At 42.3% G+C, this 21195-nt stretch overlaps 1 protein-coding gene across 1 annotated transcript in view; it reads right to left on the bottom strand.

The window, feature by feature from the left end:
- PPP1R14C (protein phosphatase 1 regulatory inhibitor subunit 14C) overlaps window positions 1-19814 on the bottom strand; it is a 39161-nt gene extending 19347 nt beyond the window's left edge. The window contains exon 1 of the mRNA XM_009281402.2: window positions 19661-19814. Coding sequence (XP_009279677.1) covers window positions 19661-19693 — 33 coding nt within the window. The 5' untranslated portion in view covers window positions 19694-19814. The remainder of the gene's footprint in view (window positions 1-19660) is intronic.
- Window positions 19815-21195: the final 1381 nt, after the last annotated feature.

Below are 21195 nucleotides of genomic sequence, written 5' to 3'. Positions count from 1 at the left end.
GTGTAGATGAGGCACTTAGGGACATGGTTTAGTGGGCATGGTGGTGTTGGGTTGACGGTTGGACTTGATGATCTTAGAGGTCTTTTCCAACCTTAACGATTCTATAGCAAGAAGAGACTCAGAAGTGCCAGGGTTGGGGACACTTGCAGTAGGAACAAGAATCCTCAGTGGTACAACCCAATTACTAAATGACCATATGTTTTGTCCAATCCTAAAATATTAACAGCAGTAATGTCATATCAGCCATGATGATCTAATGTTAGACATACAAAAAAAATTCTCCCCTTTCTGTTGGTCCAGATGAAGTGGTTCATGCAACAGTGAATATTAGTTCGCACAGTTGATTATCAGTGAACACATTTAGGATGCTCCTCCCAGTATGATACAATCCTGGTCATGCAGTTACATACTATTTTCTCCCCCATCAGACACTTATCTCATTAGCAACCAGTCAGTTGAATGTGAAATCTCAAAGGCACCACAGCATGTGAGGCCCCACACCCCTGAGCACATGCCATCCTATCTTGGCTCCAACCAAGACTTAGAAAGTCTGTGTTGCACCCAGGCTGTTCTAACCAGAGCAGCAGCCTCTTCCACCAACACCAGGTCTACCTTTCTTCATCACTTGTTTATTAAATAAAAGTGCAGAGACATTAAAGGCAAAGTTACCAGATTTGTCCACTCATTTTGAGTCAATGATCCTACTGTTTCTGAATAATTGTAATTTATCTGTGGCATTGTAGCTATTTACAGAAACCTCCTGTGCTGAGCCTGTCTTCAAGCCTGACCTCACGTAGATCCAGTTAAATACCCAGAAAGGGAGGGACACTAAGTGTCCACCTGTCAACAGAATGGCTTATGCAAGTTGCCCAGTATCTCACAGGAACACCAACTGCATCTATATCTACATAACATGGTATGAATAGCTAGATAAAAGTAAAGGACACTGTTTTATCTATATGGTCTAGATCTGATCTACCCTCACCACTGGAGCTAGTAGGGGACTGTGCCCATAGCCTTGCAGACACACCACTAGAGGGAGGTAACACTTTACAAACACAGCAAAGGCCCCTGAGGTTGCTGGTAGAGCATGGAAAAGCCTTCCGAGACCTAGATTAAGTTCTCAAGTCTGGAGAACAGCAGTCTAACTTTTGTCCTCAAGTAACCATTTCCCTCCACTCCTGTTCTTAAAAATTTAGTCCTCAGCTTTTACTCACAGCTTGGTTACTGCAAAATCCTACCTCGTCTGCTCCTACTTCTTGGGATATTGCTTCTACTTCCTTCCTATGTACCCTTTCTCCTCAGCTGAGGGCCAGAGGAAGGACCACTGCAAGTAGGGAAAGGAGCGAGACTCAGCTCCCAGGCACCATGACCAGGGCTCCCTACCAAGACAAACTGCAAGAGCCCAGCCCTTCCTGGTTCCCTATAGAGGAAGCTTGTTCACATAAGACAATCTTTGAGCTTATTGCCAAACTTTAACAAGTTTGGGCACATGACAAGGACAAGTGAAAGAGGGGAGATGCTTGATTAAACTGAGAACAATTTCATGAACTGGCCACAGGCATCTCCAACAAAGCAAGTCTGCTCCCTCCTAAATTTCCAAGATCAGATATACCAGAGTTTTAACTAAGCTGTTGAAAGTTCTCATATAATGTGGAAAAACACTTTCCCCCCCCGATTTTAATCTCAACATCAGAAATAACTGAACTCTTACCTAAAAATCTTTCCAAGATATTCCAGCTGAGGGAGGCACCTACTGCGAATCTCTTCAGCTCAGATTATTTCAATGTGGACAAGTTTAACATTTTAAAAGTGCTTCCCAGTTGTTAAAATCAAGGGTAATGCCAAGAACAATGCTTATGGGCCTCTGCATGGAGGAATACACACCTTGCTGTAAAGCAGAGGGGGACCTTACCTAGGAATCATCAGTGCCTGGCAATAAAGAGGATGTAACAAAGCTGTGGGGAAAGGATATTAAGCTAGATGAGAAAGATGAACAGACAGTCACACGCACACACACACAATGATAGTGTCTACACAGGCAGGTACAGCTGGACCTTAGCTTGCTCAGCCAGTGTGCACAAACTGCATGGTCCAGAAGGTATAGCTGCATTAGTGCAGCTTTCAGACCAAGACAATAAACCTTGTTGGCAGAGCATTTACATTCAGGTGCCATAGTTTATTAACACAGCAAACAAGTTTCCAGACCAAAGCTTACTCACATCCACCTAGCTCAGAGAAGAAAGAGCTAGCTAAAGCCTGTCTGCATCTGCCAATTCACCTTATGTTGGTTAGTAGATAGGTGGGCCAATATCCTGAAGCTTAGATCAGGAAAAGCACATCTTACTCCCAAGGAAATCCCAAAGAGGAGACCTATTGGAGATTGACGTCTGAACCCAGGGAACAGGGAGCACTCTCAAGCTCCCAGGTCTAAAGCATAACCTAACACCATCCCAGATCCATGTCAGTATGCAACTTAGGGGTGTGTTGCCCCCAACCAGAGACACACTATGAGAAAATGCACAGGATTACATGTTAAAAACGATACCACCATGCTCCTTGGACAATTGGAAGAGCATGCCCATCCCGCCATCTAGCCAGCCTTCACTGAGACAGCGTGGTTAGGAATTCTTCCTTCTCCTTCCTCCCCTTATCCCAGCACAAGCAAACACACCCACTTCAAAATACAGAGACAGATTTGCAGAAATAACCTTATTTAAATTAAGTCAGTAAAGTCTGGAAGGACAACACTGACTGGGTGGAGGATATGACAGTGACTAGATCCCTTTGCATTTTCCAGGCTAGTACTTTCTGTATAAGTCATACCTTCAACCTACCAGTATGTCTATACACACCACTTTAAGCAGCTGATCAACAAGTGACTCATGAAAACATGAGTCCTGTGAGCTGAAGCTTCAAAGAGAAGGGAGCTCACTCTTGACCTCCAATGAGCAAGGAAAAAAAGAAGACTGAAGCTCCCTCTTTAGCTTTAGATCAACAGCTCCTTCATTATTCCTGGTGAAGGACTACATAGCTTTCACAGTATTGTCAACTGCAAATATTTGAAAAAAGCACACAGGGCTGCAAAACCATACTGTCACAAGGTGACAGTAACCTGTAGGTCTAACACACTCATCTAGATGAACAAACTAGAGTATGCTCTCCAATAGACAGCAGTATGGAATCAAAGGGAAAATGAGACTGGGGTGAGAAGGGCTTTTACTGACATTTCATATAAGCCATTTGCAAGCGTTTTGGTGAAAGATACGGTTCCTTTTTATAGGCTTGGTAAGATGTCCTAAAGTTAAACCTAGTTAAAAAAACCACTAGCCCATGGTACATCTGAAGCAAATGGTTTCCTTGGCCAAAACACAAAAACCAGACAGAGGAGAGGGATCCTGTGAGAATGTCTCCTTAATGGCTGGGACTCTTATGAGTTTTGAATAATCAGGATCACTGATTCCCTTCTGAAGGCTATGAAAGGGGGTAAAGTTAGCCGAGAGACACAGAGGAAGAAACACAGAGCTGAAGTATAAGGGCAGCCTCTAAGTAGCTTGGCCTCCTCCATACCCACCACTATCCCCATTATCATTTCCTATTATACAGGTAGTAGACCAGTTTGAGCGATATGTCCCTTACAGGCAAGACAGGGACCCAAAGTTTGGATTTAACCAGCCTCCACAATGACAAGTTTAGAGATTTTTTTTAAATTTAAAGGGATGCAGTCAAACAATAGGGACATGCTCCCTCTGTGAGTTACATTATCTGACAACGTAACTTGTCAACCAGTACTCTCTTGCAAGCTGCCTGGAAAGCATAAATCATGAGGGTCACAGGCTTGGGGGTTTGGTTTTGGGTGGTGGGAGGGAGGAATTCAGGACAGAATGATGTCAAGCAGGACAATCCCTGTCTAAGGATATCACCCTAGGCAAACTGAGACACTAATCCTGTATATTAGTGTTACTTATCAATAGCCAAGAACAGCTCAGACTTCCTTACTTAGAAACAATTATAAAGAAAAAACATGGTGCGAAACAGATTTAAAACAACTTCTTGAAATCACTTAAGTATAAGGGCATCTTAATGTCCATGTACGTGCCAGGAGTTAGGTTCAGCTGTAGCTTCAGAATTCAAATGGAAATGAAAAATATACTAACAGGACAATGACTATACAGCACACAGAAAACACTTAAAATTCTAGTTATGAACCTCATTAAAGCAATTAACAACAACTGATATTTTCAATAAGCAAGGGAGGAGCACCCACTCAAGCCAAGTTCTTCCATCTCATTATCCAAGCTGGCTCTTTCTCTTCCTTCAGTCACTGTAAACCATTGTTTTCTGTTTCAAGCTGGCACTGCCACAGATCGGCCTCTCCTCTTGGCTCTCAAGCAACTGCAGAGCAGATGAAGTGGACAGATGCTATTCCAATTACAGGTTCCATTCAAAGAGTCAGCCCCTCTAAAGCAGCACCACACAGCCCGCATTTTTATTATAAAATAGTGCTCAAGTACACCAAAATAGCAACAGCACAATCCTGGCACCTCAGTGACACAAAAAGAAGCAACTCTGTTGTGCCCTTACTTCAGCTGGGTGCCCCTGTCAGCGTGGAGGGATCAGGGTTACGGGCAGAGATAAGAACATCATCCCTCAATGCAATTACTATGAAAGCTCCCTTTATGGGCAAGCCTTTGTGAAAGAGGATAGGGAAAGGACCTCCACATCCAGAGCAAGGGTCCCCACCCAGCTTCCCTGAATATCTTCAGCCTCCCCCAGAACACAAGCCTGCCTGCATTGACACTCGACACAGAGGCAGCTGCTGTCTTTGCAGATGCCGTTGCAGTTTTGCCTTTCCTTCAATTAGGGCTAGAGGGTAGAAAGACGATGGCAACACCATGATTTCCTCTGGACAAACTCCTTACAGCTACAGGCTACACAAATGCTAAATTTAAGTCAGCTGCTTAGGTCCTACATCAGAACATGGTTAGCACATATAACATTTTACCCTGTGTAAGGGTTGGGGGAAGGGTAAAATGGCCAACTGTGTCAGAAGTCAGCTTGAAGAGGGGAAGGGAAGGTTAAGTTAAAGCACAGCAAGACAGGTACAAGTACTGCCAAACCATTCACTGAAGTGAAGTCACTCAGGGAAAGGGAGGCAGGGCCAATTTCAGAGGACAACTCAATATGTAGAGGCTACACAACTAAAGGTTTTCAGAATTGGAGCAATGGAAAAATCTAGACCGCTCTCCTGCTATGGTGTTCTGATGCACTGCAGACAGATGCTGCACATCATGTCTAAACTGCCTTAGTACCACACAGTTATGCCAACACAAGGCTTGGAATAAAACATGGTACACTTAGCATACAACAAAAGAGCAAGTAGTTGAAAAACTGTTGACATATTTACTTGAAGCTCGCACTTTATAACAGTAGTAGCTTGTAATAGACAAAGCATCAATATTTCCACGAGCTGTTTCAATGTAGATTCTGGCCTACCTACACTCAAGAGTGATGGCAACAGGCTTTTCAAATGGAGGTCAGGGGCTCTCTTATCAGTAAAGGCTAACCAGCCATTAAAATTCACTGTATACTTCTGCATCAACGTGACCACTACTGTCAGAGATGCCTCTGTGTTTATATAGATCATATGAGAATGCCATGGTGACCTCAGTCAAATGCTCTAAAACTAGCTCTGCAGAAGAGGAAGCCTTGGTCCTCTCTTCCCACAGTTCTCTGTTGCTTGCTAGCAGGGCCGCAAAGCTGCTATTGAAAGAATAATGTGTTAGGAGATCTAAACTGGAGTTTTACTGCACTTCAAACTCTGCCAATTCAGTTGAGGCTGGGCTTGCCTAGCAGACACACTGCCTACTGTCGGTCACCAACACGCCCGTCAAGTTTTCTTGGCTGGTAGGAAGACTTTCTGTGCTCTTTCAGAAGGTCATGCCTTTTTACTTAGACACCCCTAGAGCCAGCATGGGCTAGCTGCCACATTTCACTGGCTGCATTCTCCCATCAGCAGCAGGGAGGTAACTTTGTATGCGTGGATGCAGCCTGCAACTCCATAAACAGCACTGGAGGCTGTGCAGGTGCCTCAGTCAATAAAGATAAATAACCCATCCTTTTACTTTTCTTCTCCACACTTCTGTTCAAAAAGCTCTCAGGTTTGGTTTTTTTTTTTTATATTATATGAGAGCTAAGGAAGTAATCTGCAAAGAATCAACAGGAGTACTTTTCCTCTAATTAGCTGCTAAATGGGCTTTTACAAAAGTAAAAAAAATGCATACACACACTACTTAGGGTTGGTTTTTTTTTTTTAGCAAATTAATTTCTTGGTATCATGTGTTTTAACAACACGTTCTCAAAAGAGCCTATTATGTAGGTGACTGAAAATACTTATCCTGGGCCCTGGACTCGCTATTTTTAGTTTGGCATTTATCTGTTCCTTGAATGGGTGACTGAAACACTAGTCAGGGGTCACACATTTGCAGTGCTGACTCTGGTCTGTCCATACACAGTAGCTCTTGTATAAGCAGCTGTTTAGGAAGCACTTGCTCAGATCTCCTGACACAAAGCATCCAACAGTGAGAAACCAAAATAGGTTCAGACTTGGAACAGAACAGCTTCTAAGAATCCCATGCTGGCCAAAAAACACAGTTTGGCAAGCCTTGCTTGGTTTGTGGCCCCATCATTCATTTAAATACTTCTATTGGTTCATTTGGGAAATGAAAGTTGAGAGTCAGATGCAACTTGTTATTTACTCTTATTTTACCATATGGGTATTTGATAACTTCAGAAAAATTGTGACATCCCTTAAAAATCAGATGGTTTTAACTATGACACTGATGCAACTGCCCAGTACAACAGAAACAACAAACTGTTCTCTTGAATAGGCAGAATACCTCTTTGTGCTTTCCTCTCCTGGCTGGGAAATCCTTGCCTAGTCTACAAGGAAAAGTCATCATGATGCCAATGCAGATGCAGCTGCTAAGTTAGAAAAAGGCATCTTTCCCCAACATTTCTGTACAGACAAAATAGCACAAGTCAGTAAGAAATGTACAAGGAAAGCTCCATTTCTCTACCGCTTGACAATTTAATAAATGTCTTATCTAAAAAGTTTGTATCAACAGAAGATAGAGCAAACAAGTAAGTGCTGGAAGGTGAAAGTTGAACATAAAGTTCAGACTATATTCTACCATTGGTATAGGTGTATTAATTCCTTTCAAAAATGGGGATTTTCAATGGAAGCATTCAGTTCTCTTTCTTGCATTCAAGCGTCGTTTTTCCAGCTGGTTTGTTAACTGGGATTTCTGTCTTGCAGCATCACCCCTCCTTCATACTTTCAAAAGCACGATTTCATTACCTGACATATGTGCTCACAGGTCCTATGTGTCATCTCATCCTGTTTCAGTTAACATCTAATTGCCAGTAAGTTTTAGCCCACTCTTTTCCAAAATCCTTTTATTATATCTAAGTGTAGCATATTTGAAAGGAATTTAGGCTTTAGGCTTCATTTTAGGATACCTCCATTTAACATCTCTAAGAAGTCTGACAACAAGGTCTTCCCATTCATTTAGTTTCAAGGATACACATTCACTCTTTCCTGAGAGTCTCCGAAAAACACGTTGTAAGGAGGCAGTGTATTTCCACATCAAGAGCACATCTTTGCAACCAGAGCACTGAATGCAAGAGAAGAGTTCACTGCAAAGAAGTCCAAAGCACCACTAAAAGAAAAGCTTCCAGTAAACCCTTCTGAGTCCCAACTCCCCCCACATTCTTCTACTCATTTCACTATGAAGCCCCCTATGTCCCTATGGGCACATTTACCTATCCCAAGAGAAGCGAACCTTTCCTCACTACCAAAGAATTGCACTCTAAACAGCCAGCCAACCTTATAAATGGTGTTGCCATCTTGAAAATGCAAACTGAGCAAGTATCATTTGACAGAGTCTGCAGATGATCTGCAACAACTGTTTTAAGAACAGATACCAGCCTAACTGCCTTCCAAGGTAGCCTACAGCATCAGGACCTCCCATTTCAGCTCCCAGGATCCTTAAACAGTGCACTTTTTCAACTGAATTCTCACTTTGCTGTGGTCATCCTAAAATTTGTTCTCCTTCTCCTGCTTCAACTTCAAGATTTATCTTTCTTAAGCAGATGTCATAAATATGTTAAAAATATTTCCCTCCATTTTTCACAGAAACACAAATATCCAAAGTCACAACTTGTCAGCAATCTCTTATCTGCATTGTTCGAAATGGTCACAGGCTGAAGAAAAACATGTTTCTCTTCCCAGTGGCATTCCAGAATAATTAAGAGTTATGGATGATATGGATATATTTATTTCTTTTTTTTTTTTAGGAAAAAAAGCTTTGTGGTTCCATAACCATAGCCTGAAGAGTCATTTAAGGCAGACTGAAGGACAAAATTATAACATAAGGCAAGATATTTGTTGTTTTGTCTTGGTATAAAAGTGAAAAAATGAAGTCATTCTGAAGCATCTAATTTACTCACAGCTTTACTTTTTAAATGCTAAAGAGCCCATCATCTTCCAGGACATGCTATCTTGCCAGCAGCAAACATGTGGCAGACCTTTTCACATTGGATAATGAAAACTTGTGGTGAGCTACATGATCATGACAGTATTAGCAAGCCCAAAACAGAATGGAGCTAAAGCACTGCGGTGTCCCTCTGCTCCTCGGATACACAAACAGGCAATATTTTCCAGCACAACTGTAAAAATTCCAGATGCTCAAGCAACAGCTGCTAGCCCTCACAAATCACTGTAGCTGAAAGATGATGCAGGCAAACAGAGCAAGTCCAGAACTGATGGGCCCTTGAATGAGATGAACTTACAGATGGGCAATATCAAGAACAGAGAAATTGCAATTGGGCTGAACTAAAGGGAAAGAACCCCAACAAGCTGCTTTAGGATGAACGCTATTTTTTTCCCCCCTTTAACAGCACAAATCCCATGTACATGCTAAAGAAAACAACTGCTTAAACTTGTTTCCTATGACTGAAATGCAGCTCTGGGAAGGAACTGTTTTTGAAAAGCCTCATAAGGCCTAGCCCTTCATTACTGGGTTGGAGCCCTGGTAGAAGTGCTATAATCCTCACGTTTTCAAGTTAAGAGTAGTCTGTCACTCTTCTGTTAAGTATGTTAATTAACACAGTAGGCAAAAAAAGGTGGGGAGAGGAAGAAGGTTTTAAGGGGAGTGTAATTTTCTCAACTATCCCTTAAATGCCGGAAGGAGCCACCTTCAGTTATCAGGGATTCCAAAGCTTCCCAGAAAGGAGAGAACTCGCATGCGTACTCAAGATCCCATTTCTTAAATAGTTTCCTGGTTCTGTAGGACATCACACACCAGGACTACATGGGATCCAAAGCACTTCGGTGTAAATCAGAGATGCTCTGCAACTCCTGGAAGTCCAGAGCACAGTCAGAGCAATGCTTCTGGTTACCACTGAGTTTCCAGAAGCCAAAACAAGGAGGTGTTAGCAGGGGCTTTGTCTGCAGCCAGCTACACACAGCTTTTCAGACAGAACCCAAATGAGTACAGCAGTCTTTCAGTTTTCTTCTGAAGTTACTGACCGACTATGCAAAGCATTTCCAGCAGCTTTGGTATATTAAAAATACAGCCGAACAGTAGCTTCATTCAGTTTGATGTTATACTGAATTGTAATACTATTTCATGTTACACCATCCAACAGCATAATATATACACAGCATACACATATATATACACTAGCCCTTCAGAAGCATGTTAATAGACCACAAATATGCACCTACATACACATATGTATGAACAGTTACCTGTTGTTACAGAAAGTTACCAGAAGAGAGAATCTGTACGCAGATCTCTGCAATGAAAGTATAGGTAGCAAGGCCTTGAAGGAGCACAGCTTGCCGTAGCACAGCAGAGCATATTAACAAGCCATCTGTTCATTATAACAAGCTCAACAGGATTCATCTTCTAGCTGCAGAGATGCTACCTACAGCACACCCCTTGATCAAGCCGACAGTTGTTGGATATTGCCAAAGTCTTGCCACATCCCTTTCAGAGAACATGTTATATGTCTCTGCCACCAGCACAGTCTGGATTTAAAAACTGCTTTCCCAGGAGGCTGTGCCTTTGAGCAGAATTAGTCACACTAACAAGCAGCCCAGAGTCAGGTTCCTCCAGCTAGAGATACGCAGACATAACCAACGCTATTTGCTTAAAGCTCTCACCTTCTGCTCTCACCTCATAGAAAGATGCATTGTATTTCCAGGACCACAAGCACTGAAGAACATGAAATCTGTTCTCAGAAGAGATACTGGCTCTTGAAAAAGAGACAAGAACAACATTTCTCTCTAGTCCTTTGCAAGCAAGATGACTAGTCTTTCAGTCTCTCCCCCCCCCCCCCCCTTGCTATGTCTCTCCCTTCAAACAGAAGAGTTATAAAACAGCTGTTGCTTTCACCAGCTTTGTGAGAGGCAAAGAGCAGCAGTCAGAAGTAGCAGCAGGGGAACAAGACTGTAACATACTCCAGGTCCCATCTGTTGAGAATGGGCAACAGAGGGCAAGGAGACAAATAGGGACTCCAACGTACAGTCAAACAGCTCCTTTCTCGCCACCTATCTTATGTTCTTTGGCTCAATATCCAGTGACTGCAAAGGAAAGGACAAAACTCTTCAAGTTAAATGTACAACATCAATCAATTTAGTATCCTGACAGTGTTCACAAGCAAGTCGTTTAATTAATACACTGTGCAGCCAGTATTTTGGCTTAGTTGTTACTCTGCCATGTGGCAAACTAGACAAAGCAGATGGTCAATAAGCTCTGTTAAACTGTCAGGGCCAGCTATTATGAGGAGACGCAAAACAGCTCTCTACTAGTTCCAAAATTTTTAAGCTAAGTCTCAGCAACCTCAGTTCAGTTCCTTCTCCTAGAAAAGCTGGCATCAAAAGAATCAAGACTAAACTAATAAAACTTTCCCAAGGCTCCAACCCTGAAGTTTAGAGCATGCCAGGTCCCATCCTAAAAGACGCTCAAATTCATTAAAAGGCGCAAAAACGTGAGAATAGCCAGTATCATCTGCACTACACTAAGAAACCACTTGTGAAATCAGCTGGTTTGCATCTTAAAAAAATAAATAAGTGTAGCACTTAAGTCAGGAGAGCTAGGATTGAAGTCGAATATTAACAGCCCTTGAATTCCAAACAGGGAGACCAGCACAGCATGAGTCTTACTTAAAAGGATGAATCAGTTAACAAGTCAAATTTCAAACTACTTTCTGCTCCTCACCAAGAAAGTTGTTGTCACAAACTCTGAAACAATCTCAGACACTTTACCTCATGTACCTCCATATAGTACTTTGATCCTTACAACAAAGACAGATGTTCTGAACAAATAACCAAGCAGAGTTGAAGTCTGGTTCAGCAAACAGCACCAGCTTTGCCAGGTTAGAGGAGAAGGTTTCTGGCAGGGTACACAGCTACACCTTGTTTTGTTCTGCTAAAATCCACCTCTTCCCACTACAGTAGCCTCTCTGCCTGCTCACCAAGAGACGTTCATGTAGGGGCCTTGTTCTGAGGCATCTCCAGAGACAAGTGTTCACATTTTGACAAAAACATGCCTCTGCTTCCCCTACCAACTCCCACGACAGCAGGCTTTCCCTCAAGGCCTTCAGGTGGTACAGTTTAACTTCTGTGTTTCACCCGAGAAAAAGCACACCGTGTGGTTTTAGAGCGGAGCACTGTTATGATAGCCCTAATCCCAGCTGCAGCAAACCATGACATACATGCAGCCCTGGGGCTCCACAGAGCTCTTCTGAAATGAAGCATCAAATAAGGAGACTAGTATTTCTGTAGTGCCCAAGCAAGGTATGTTACAGTTTACCTGAAGAAGATGGGAAGTTCTGCTTTCCCAAATAAAAGCAGCTGAACCACTACACCAGGAGACTAAGAACAACTAACTTTTATTAGTCTGTAGTACAACAGACCAACATCTTAAACAGAGCCATCCAAATAATGAATGTGTTTGCTTAGCACAAGGTAAAAGTGAAGTTTTATCATATTTTAAGGCAAACTTTGACAACTCAAAGGCTCATGCATCTGCATCCATAGGCTTCAGTCCCACCTACATAGGTTATCATATTGACTATCACAATGCCAGCATGTTTTGCTCCCAGGACCATAAGGAACCCAGGTAATGCCTATGTGTACTGCTCCCTGGCCATATAATGGCTAAGCACAAGACATGTCTTCCTGCGTTAGCGCTACATCTAGCTAAAGTAGCTAAAGTTTGCTTAGGATTGAAAAGTTTTGAGCCCAGTTCTCTGTAAACCCCCATAAGAGGCTAGAAGCTTAAATGTGTCTTTCAGGCCTCAGAAGATACGGAATAGTGTTGTGAAAATACTGTAGTTAGAAGTTGGTTTGATGATGCCATTTCTTACTGCATTTTAACATTTATATTTACAGTAATTGAAAGTCTCCCTTAACAGACAAACTGCAAACTTTACTAGAGAGTCTTGAGAGGGTGTCCAGTGAGCCGATGCCCCTGTCTCTGCAAGCTCATGAAAGAAAAGTTCTGGAAGTGTCCTTCTAGAAAGCCACCTTTGTGTTCACAAGCAAAATATTATCAGTTAAACCTTCTGCCACCCAGAACCTTTTCAGGGTCCAAAATGGCTCTCATCTTTACCATGCTACTTTGAGGCCAGCTACCTCAGATGAGAGCTTTAGACTACCAACAGCTTTTGGATGGATCCTCCACAAGCTCACTTCAGTGTGTTACAGTCACCATCACTACACACTTCAGCACCACATTTTTCAGGCAGTACTATCTCTCATTTGTGTTTGCAACTAAGTACCTATCACAGTAGGGCTCTACTCTTAGTTGCTTGGTCTTGCAAAAGCTCCTGCAACAGCCAAAGTCCTTTTAATCATAAGTTCACTGGCATCATTCAGAAGCTGCTGGCAAGAGAAATTAAGGAGTCAAGAGACAGATTCACTTTGTTTGTCTAAATTATCTCATGATTTGTGTAATATGGGCTCAAAATTTTGTGTCTTGAACTCAGTCGATACAATATATTTACAGCAAGGAGCTAGACCAGCTTGAGCAAGCATCAGGTAAGGCTGTAACAGCATGGGTTTCCTCCTTCTGGACAACATTGGCTAGTTTCTAGCCTCTGACCGACTATCAAGGAACCATTCAAAGAATTTACCTGGATTCACACCTCAGCTACTCATTCCTGTGAGTTTCACTTTCCTTCCACTGTCTTGCATCTTGGAAGCACTTGGAGGTTAGCCTTCTCCTTTCTTCACCTTCCCTGCTTTCAAACACGATCACATGACAACCAAGATTCATGCACATGAAGCCGCTTAGTATGTAAACAGTCATACCTAACTCAAGAGCAGCCATCTTCCAGAATGAGACCTTTATCTGATCAAAATCATTTGTGTTGGGCAACGTTTTTAATTTAAGCTACAAAAATGACCTTTTTTTTTACCAAGGCCCAGGACTCACAACTTGGGATTTCTCTCATCTGGCTTTCTATGTCTACCATCCATCTACAGTAAACAGGAGACTATAAAGGGAGAGTCAAGCAATTATAGCACAGAGGTCTGTCTCACAGCAGATGAATCTTACTAATGGTATCTCTCATATACCTGCATGGAAGACCTGTATCCTCCTGTTTTGGGAGTAGCTGAAGTTCACTGCTACTATTTTTGATCCTGAAGGCAACATACAGCATTATCCTAGTCCAGGAGAGCTGGAGCCAATGCCCTTCTTCAGATCTTGATAAAGTTAACCAGTGTGCCTTGGGAAAGGTTGAGTCAGGAGATGAGACTAAAGACAGACTGTCTTAAAGTCTGGCTGATTGTGTTACTTATACTGCTTCTCCAGAAGAGACAAGTTACAAATCACAATTAATGTCATTTAGTTTTTCCATCTGTTACACTATTTTAAGACTAAACTTTTTACTACCAGATCAAACGAAATACATCAAAAGTTTTAAAGATGGGCACTACCAGCTGGCTACTTTGACCACCCAACAAATGTTAATTTCAGTGCCAAAAAACCCCCAAACAAACCCTAGCCTGCCTCAAGTTAAACATTTAACTTGGAAAGATTTTAATTTAGTCAATATAGTGCAGTAGTCTTTTCTGTAGAAAACTATTTTCTACTTCCAGATACCAAGAAAAGGTAAATACAATCTGAGCATCCTTTCTGCTCCAGTTCTTAAATATGATTTAGCTTTTTCTCATTAGCACATCTTAGTCAAAGAGCTGACTATTTTGCATTCTTCTCACATTATTCCACCTTTGAAATCAAAGATAGGATTGGAAATGCAGGAGAAGAAAATTTCAAGCAGTTAAACATTACAACTTAAAATAAAATGGTATATGTAAAGGACAGCAGTGCTCTCACTGACACACTGTACTTAGCATATACATTCAAACCCAGAGTCTTTGGGTGGCAGTGAAGTATGTATAAGAAACATACCATCATTATCCCATGGGGCATAGATAAGGAACTAACTCCAAGGAATCCAAAATAAAGTCCTTCAGTGGAGCTCCTTCTCAGATGACCCAGGCCTGCAAAACACCTGCATATAAACCAAATACCTGCAGCAGCCTATTTCCATTCTAGGGACAAAATGATAGCCGTAAGTAATCACACACCTTCTGCAAACAGAAACACCATTAAGTCTGACCTCACAATCATGGTACAGAACTGATGCCATCAAAAGGAATCCAGAAGCACTCCTGCACGTCTAATTTAAAGTATCAGTTGTGTGCTAGTCTATGTTTAATACAGAACAGCCAGTTCAAAGGAACTTTGAATTCAAAGTATAATACCGTGTTAAACAAACAATCAAGTTATTTTTAACTGGCTACTTTTCTTACAAACATCCAAAGTCTAAGATGTGAGGCCCTTGTAGAGATCAGCCTGGACACAAACATGTTCATGAGGAAGACTCCCATAATCTTTGCTCCTCCAGATTCTCACAGGCCTGTTTCTATTTCCACCTACAGATTTTCTCAAATGGGAGATATTCCAGGAACACCAGAGACGATAATCAAGTCTTCAGACATGAAACTGCATGAACATGCACGCAGAAGCAGGTGGAAGGAAGGTAGTAAGATCAAAGTCAGGCACTCCCTTTCCCTCCCTGGGAAAAAAAGATAAGAGAGGAAGCTCCATGCTGCTCCTGTCTCATATTTCTGTTGTTTCCCTGCTTTAAAATATTTCAGTCATCAATAGTTTTCAGCACAAACTACATCCCATGCATCCTGAAACAGCTGACTTCCACAAGACTTCTTGTAGAAGTAATTAGTGTTCATCTAGCTCCCAGGGTAACGTACAGGACCACTGGGATCTGGGGCGGGGGGTGGTGGTGGTGGTGGTGTACTTTGAGGTGAGTTGTTTTGTTCTTTTGTTTGTTATTTTACACTGTCCCCCCCTGGGAAAAAAAGATAAGAGAGGAAGCTCCATGCTGCTCCTGTCTCATATTTCTGTTGTCCCTGCTTTATCTTGCTCCCAGGGTAACGTACAGGACCACTGGGATCTGGGGCGGGGGGTGGTGGTGGTGGTGGTGTACTTTGAGGTGAGTTGTTTTGTTCTTTTGTTTGTTATTTTACACTGTGGCACACAAAAGAGCAATGACTACCAATGAAATGGCACATCAACAAAGTAGATTCAGGGGATGATGAGTAGCTTGAAAATGTTTCACAAAGTCTAACTTGTTACTAACAGGTAATTTTCTTTAAGACAACAACCACTTTAAAGTGAACATTGTCTCCCATAAACTAAAAAAATAAAATAAAAAGATGGCACTATGATCTGCTATGAGTAGCAGATTTATGTCTGGTCTGTCAGAGACCAACATAGGAGCTACTCAAAAAGAAGGCTACGTACCACAGTTGTGTTTGGATTCCTCATGTCTGTTCTTACACAGAGCAGAAACAATGACACGGGTTGGGGAGCACCAGAGCTAAGGAAGCATGAGTTTCCTGTAATTCATGTCTTTATTCTCAGGTGCCCAAATAAAGCTCTTCTCTTATTAAAAATATATAGAAAGCTATAACAGCTTACCTGTGTGGATTCACTACCATCTAATAAAGGATGAAGATCTTCCCTTCAGTGAAGATACTCATGGGGTCTCTAAGTTTTGTGAAACTAGGCAGCTAAATTCTACAGTTATCATGCTATGATACCATTATCCCTCTGGCCAATTTCAAGCTAGTGTTATAAGAATTAGCATAGCAGAAGACACACACATGGATTTTCTGCCAAACACTTCTAGCCTGCCATTTTAGCTTAATAATGGAAACAAATACACTCAGTGCGTTTAAGATACAACCAACCCTGTTCTAGCAGCAGTCCAAACTGGTATTGGCCAGAGAAGCAGCTTTCAGGATTTGTATTTGAATGAGTTCAGCAAGCTGTTCTGAGCTTGGGAAAAAAAAAGTGTTTATGGCCATAAAAAAAACCTGCTCCTGCTCAGCTTTCAAGTACCTTGTAGCACCAGCTCAGAAGACTTTCTTGCAGTGGAAGAGGACCCTTTTAATATTGATAGTGGTAAATCAATGCTCAGGTAGCCCCAAAACCTCTTTTTTTCCCCAAATTAAAAGCCTGAGCTTTAGAGGAGTCCCCATGCAGCATCACAATTGCATGCAATCGCTCTTGTCCAACCTACATTACCATATTTCTTTAAAACTCTCTTTTTAGGCATTCTAAAACATGTTAGCATACCACATTAGACACAATCTGCAAGGGATGCACATTTCTTTAATATTTTCTCTTATCAATGAACAAGGAAACAAAACAAGGAAAGAGTCAGCATAATCAAAGTGACAGGTGGATTTTGAAAAATCACTTCAGGCTACAGCTGATAATAGAATACTCAATTTCAAATTAGAAGTTTGGATGAGCAGTCTGACACCCTCAATGCTAAAGAAACACTAGTGCTTTTCCAAGAGCTGGTCAGGGAGAGTGAGCATGCCAAAATACAGGAGCAGCTTGAGAATTTTCTCATGCAGTAATTGGCCTGAATCCAACCTCCTGGATAGACCTTTTCCTCCAACGAAGGGGAGCTGGGCTGCACACATACGCAACCTCCAAAGGCAAGCTTTGCTCCAGCAAACCCAAGCCAAAGCATTCTCAACCTAGCTCAGAAGAGGCACTAGCTGGCACAGGGTCATACCAGTCAGCACAAAGCAGTATCATCAGCTCCTTCCCACTGGCCTTCACTTAGTGCTAGGCTTCTTAACCATTCAAATGGCCAGTGAAAGCAGAGTTTAAAGTTCACCTCACCACTTTCAGGTGGTCTCCAGAAAGAGCATGTGGTTAGACATTACAAACTCCTCCAGGAACAGCAGCAACCGCACTTTCCACCCCTGCACGTCCCTGTTTACTGAACTTCACTGTCAGAGCAACAGCTTAAGAAACATCTGACTCACTCCTGTGGCAGAGGGCTTGGACAGCTTGGGCCATTTAAGAGGTCTATCTGCTGGCTCAAAGACAACAAAGGATTGGGGGAGGGAGAACTGTTTTCTGAAAAATAAAGAAGAGAAAAATGTTGAGATGTTGCTAAAGTAGCTACATCTGGACACTGTTAGAGGACCCCACCTTCTCATTATTGCCCAAAGCTACCAAATAGCTACTTTTAATCCTCCTCAAATTCTTCCAAACCCAGACGGTTTGGAAAAAAGAAGATGGAGCAACCCCCTCAAACCCATCTTCACAGCTTGTAAAGGTACGTGCAAGGGACACTGTATCCATATTCCTCCCACAGGCAGGCAGCTTAGAAAAAGCACAAAGGGTCAGTCCGAACCTGCACACATGATGCCAAGCACAGGAGGAAGGACCCTAATAAATCCTACATTCATAATAAGCAGTGCTACCTTCCATAACAAGAGTTCACAGGATAAAATGTACTGAATATGGAACAGGTGCAGCAGCCATTGCCTGGTCATTTCAGCACAGCAGAATACAGGCATCCAGGGAGCATTTTATGACCAGGAGTCTAACCCAAGCTTTTTAACTGCCCTATGGAATAGAGAGTTAAAAGAAGGTGGCAGAATCCATTGCTGCTTACTAAGATCAAACACATCCAACATGCCTTTGTTTAAAATCCGCATTACCTACAGCTGCAAGCAGGAGATGAGCTGTGCCAAGAGTACTCTTATGTGTATTCCACTTTAAAAATACTGAAGATCCTTCATATAATGCCTTTGGCATCTACCACTGAATAAAGACAAGCCAAGTCATGTGTCACTTTGTAACACAAAAATATTCAAAACCAAAATACACAAACTTGCAACACCATTTTCCAATCCAAAGAGATTAAACAATTATGTACTTAATCAGAAAAATTAGGACATCAGTTTCACCTTGTTTCTATGCAGACCAGAACTCATTTCCTGCTGTGGTTTCAGATGTAGCTCTGGATGACTACTTATGCAAAGACAGTAAGGAAAGCAGATTAATTTTTAAGCTCCTACGTGTTGTTTTTAAGTAAAGAAAGAGTACACAGAGAAGAAAACTACTTTTTATAATTTGAAGAGAATCTAGTATATATGCACTCAAACAGAGAATGTTCAGGTGAAATCCTGAAATACTTCAGATAGAGCCAAAGGAGAAATAACAGCTGGTTGAGCTTCCAAATCTTCCAATTTAGAAGATTCCAAATACACAGAGGAACAAGTGAGGGTAAATTAAAGTTGCAGTTAAAAATTACTCATCCCTTGGTAAGTGCAGCTTGGTGGCTTATGTTATATACACATTCAACCTGGCAATCTGGCTCAGGTGATAAGAGTTGTTTTGAGCACTGGGCCAAAGTTTTACATCAAAGCATCTTCATATTGCCCTAGCAGCCAAGGCAATGGTATCTGTCTTGTTTGACTTTTTTTTTTTATTTGTAAGAAAATACCCTGGCCTTCTTTTAACACTTTGTTTTATAGCAAGTCAGCTTTGGCCTTTACTCATGCATTGCTCCTAACAAGCTCCTACCCACAAAAGTAGTCAGTCCACCATGTACTCAGCACTCCACTCCCAGCCACCCTGGCCTATGTGGAGCTACAGGCAAAAACCCCGCTGCTGCTTACTCATGGGCTGGTACTCTTCCACCTTTTGATGATTATAGCCCTTTGACTACAGCCCTAAAGCAATTTCAGTAATTTGATGCTTTCCCACAATATCTTCCTCCCTTCCCCCTCAAAACATGCCCCAAGGACAGACAAGTTCCCACAATTCACTGGGAAATAAAGAGCTGCTCTGTTTACTGCAGCAAAAAAAATGAGAATAAGACACCAGCAGTCCTAGCAACGGGCATATGGGACTGAAGTGCCTAGGTACACAGTGATCCATTCGGCTTACGAGTGCACCGGGCGTGGGAGCCCAGGTTAGTCCACCTGCTCTGCATCTGGCTGTGTTTTACATGCAAGGCTATCTTGCACACAGAAGAAACATGCCAACTGAACACCTAACTCATTCATACACTACAAGACTCCTACCCAGGGCTTGCAGAAGTTTATGATTCACAAGGAAGTGTGTTCTCGAAAAGAGTGAAGAGCTCCACATTTAGGAAACGGGAATTACAGATAGTGAATGAAGGTACTCCTGCAATTAAATAGATGAATGAGTCCAACAACCTTACAGTAGGATCTTACCATGAAGTGTGTGTGTGACGTTGGGCAAGTCATAAAGTGATCATTTCCATCTCTAATGTGGAAGAAATAGCCCTTAGTTCTGAAGCTTTGTTCATTAACCTTTGAGCACTTGAGACTGCTTTAATTCTGAAGCACAGTCAAGGTAAATAGTTATCTGGGAAACAGGAAGAATAAAATTCGGTGAGTAAGAGTCAAATTAAAACTAACCTCAGTTTTAAAAATCTGTCTTCCAGTTGCTTGACTATCCTCAATCGCACAGCCTCAATGTTAAATGTAACAGGCTTCTTCCTTTTAACTGCATATAATTTTTCTTGAGATGTGTGTTTAATACTGGCAGTTAAATGGATCATTAGGATTGGAAACGTTCATCTCTTTGGAGATGAATAGGATGGAGCTGGCTAAGTTTCTGTTTTCAAAGCTGCCATTAGCCTGCTGATAGTTTTCTTTAAGGCACCATTAACACAGCAGCAGCCAAGACTGGCTTACATTGCTGCAAAGAAACTATTATCCAACGAGTTTAATCCTTTTTACCTTACCTACATGAATCTTTGCAGGTCAGGCAGTACTCTGAATGTTATGAAGATACGATCGGAAAAGTCATCAGCTCCTGTACTTCCTTTTATCATGTGTTATCTGCACTTCCATGACAAAGTGATTGGAGGGGGTTGCATGGCTGACTTCTGGAAGAATACTGGATCAGAAACAATACTTGGGCTCTTACCATCTCTCCTCCTTTTAACGCCTCTGGCCAGCCCCCAGTCCCTAACAAGACTGCAGTCCCTCCACACAGCATTCATGGGCTCTGGGCTTAGCCTGCCCTATCCTCTCCCTTCCCTTCCCCTACTCTGCCTTGTACAGCTATTTCATCTGCAGCACCAAGAGTCTGTGACAAGCAGAATCTTTCAGCATATCAAACTGTAGTGACATGAGGAAATTAAGATAAGAAACATCATTCCAGAAATTGATATTTAAATGGGTTTCATGGCTATACAAAGGCGCTTCAAAAAATGAGTCTTTACATGAAAACTAAATTAATGGCACGACACACACCTTCTCATCAGGGTCCATGCAGTCGCTCTGGTTATGATAACACAGCTGGGTCTGCACCAACATTTTCAAAAGCTCAGTCTCCAATACGCACGTTAACGTACCTCACACCCCCATGTCACAGCCTCTTTTTCAGACCTGGAGCTCTCCCCACAAGGCCAAACTTCCCACATTTGCCCCTGACAGCCTTAAGAAACACCCAGGACTGAAGGCTTTTATAAGAACGTATCCTAAAGTGAGCTCTGCTCACAGGCAAGCCAGTCCCAGAAGCCAAACTCACTTGAGTGCCAGGGCCCTGGGGACACCACCAGCCCTGACTGTCCCTGCCCGGCTCCCCAGGACTCCCCCACGGCCCAGGACCCCATATCAGCCCCTGGGGCCATCAGCCCCTACCCCAGCAACACCACAGCAGTGCTCCAGCTCCTCCCTGGCCATGGGCCCCACCAAGCCAGGCCCACATCCCAGCCTGGCCTTGGCCCATCCCCAGG

Source organism: Aptenodytes forsteri, unplaced genomic scaffold, assembly GCF_000699145.1.
Source record: "Aptenodytes forsteri isolate BGI_AS27 unplaced genomic scaffold, ASM69914v1 Scaffold82, whole genome shotgun sequence".
Classification (NCBI taxonomy): Eukaryota; Metazoa; Chordata; class Aves; order Sphenisciformes; family Spheniscidae; genus Aptenodytes; species Aptenodytes forsteri.
This window is presented reverse-complemented; position numbering and strand designations above follow the sequence as displayed.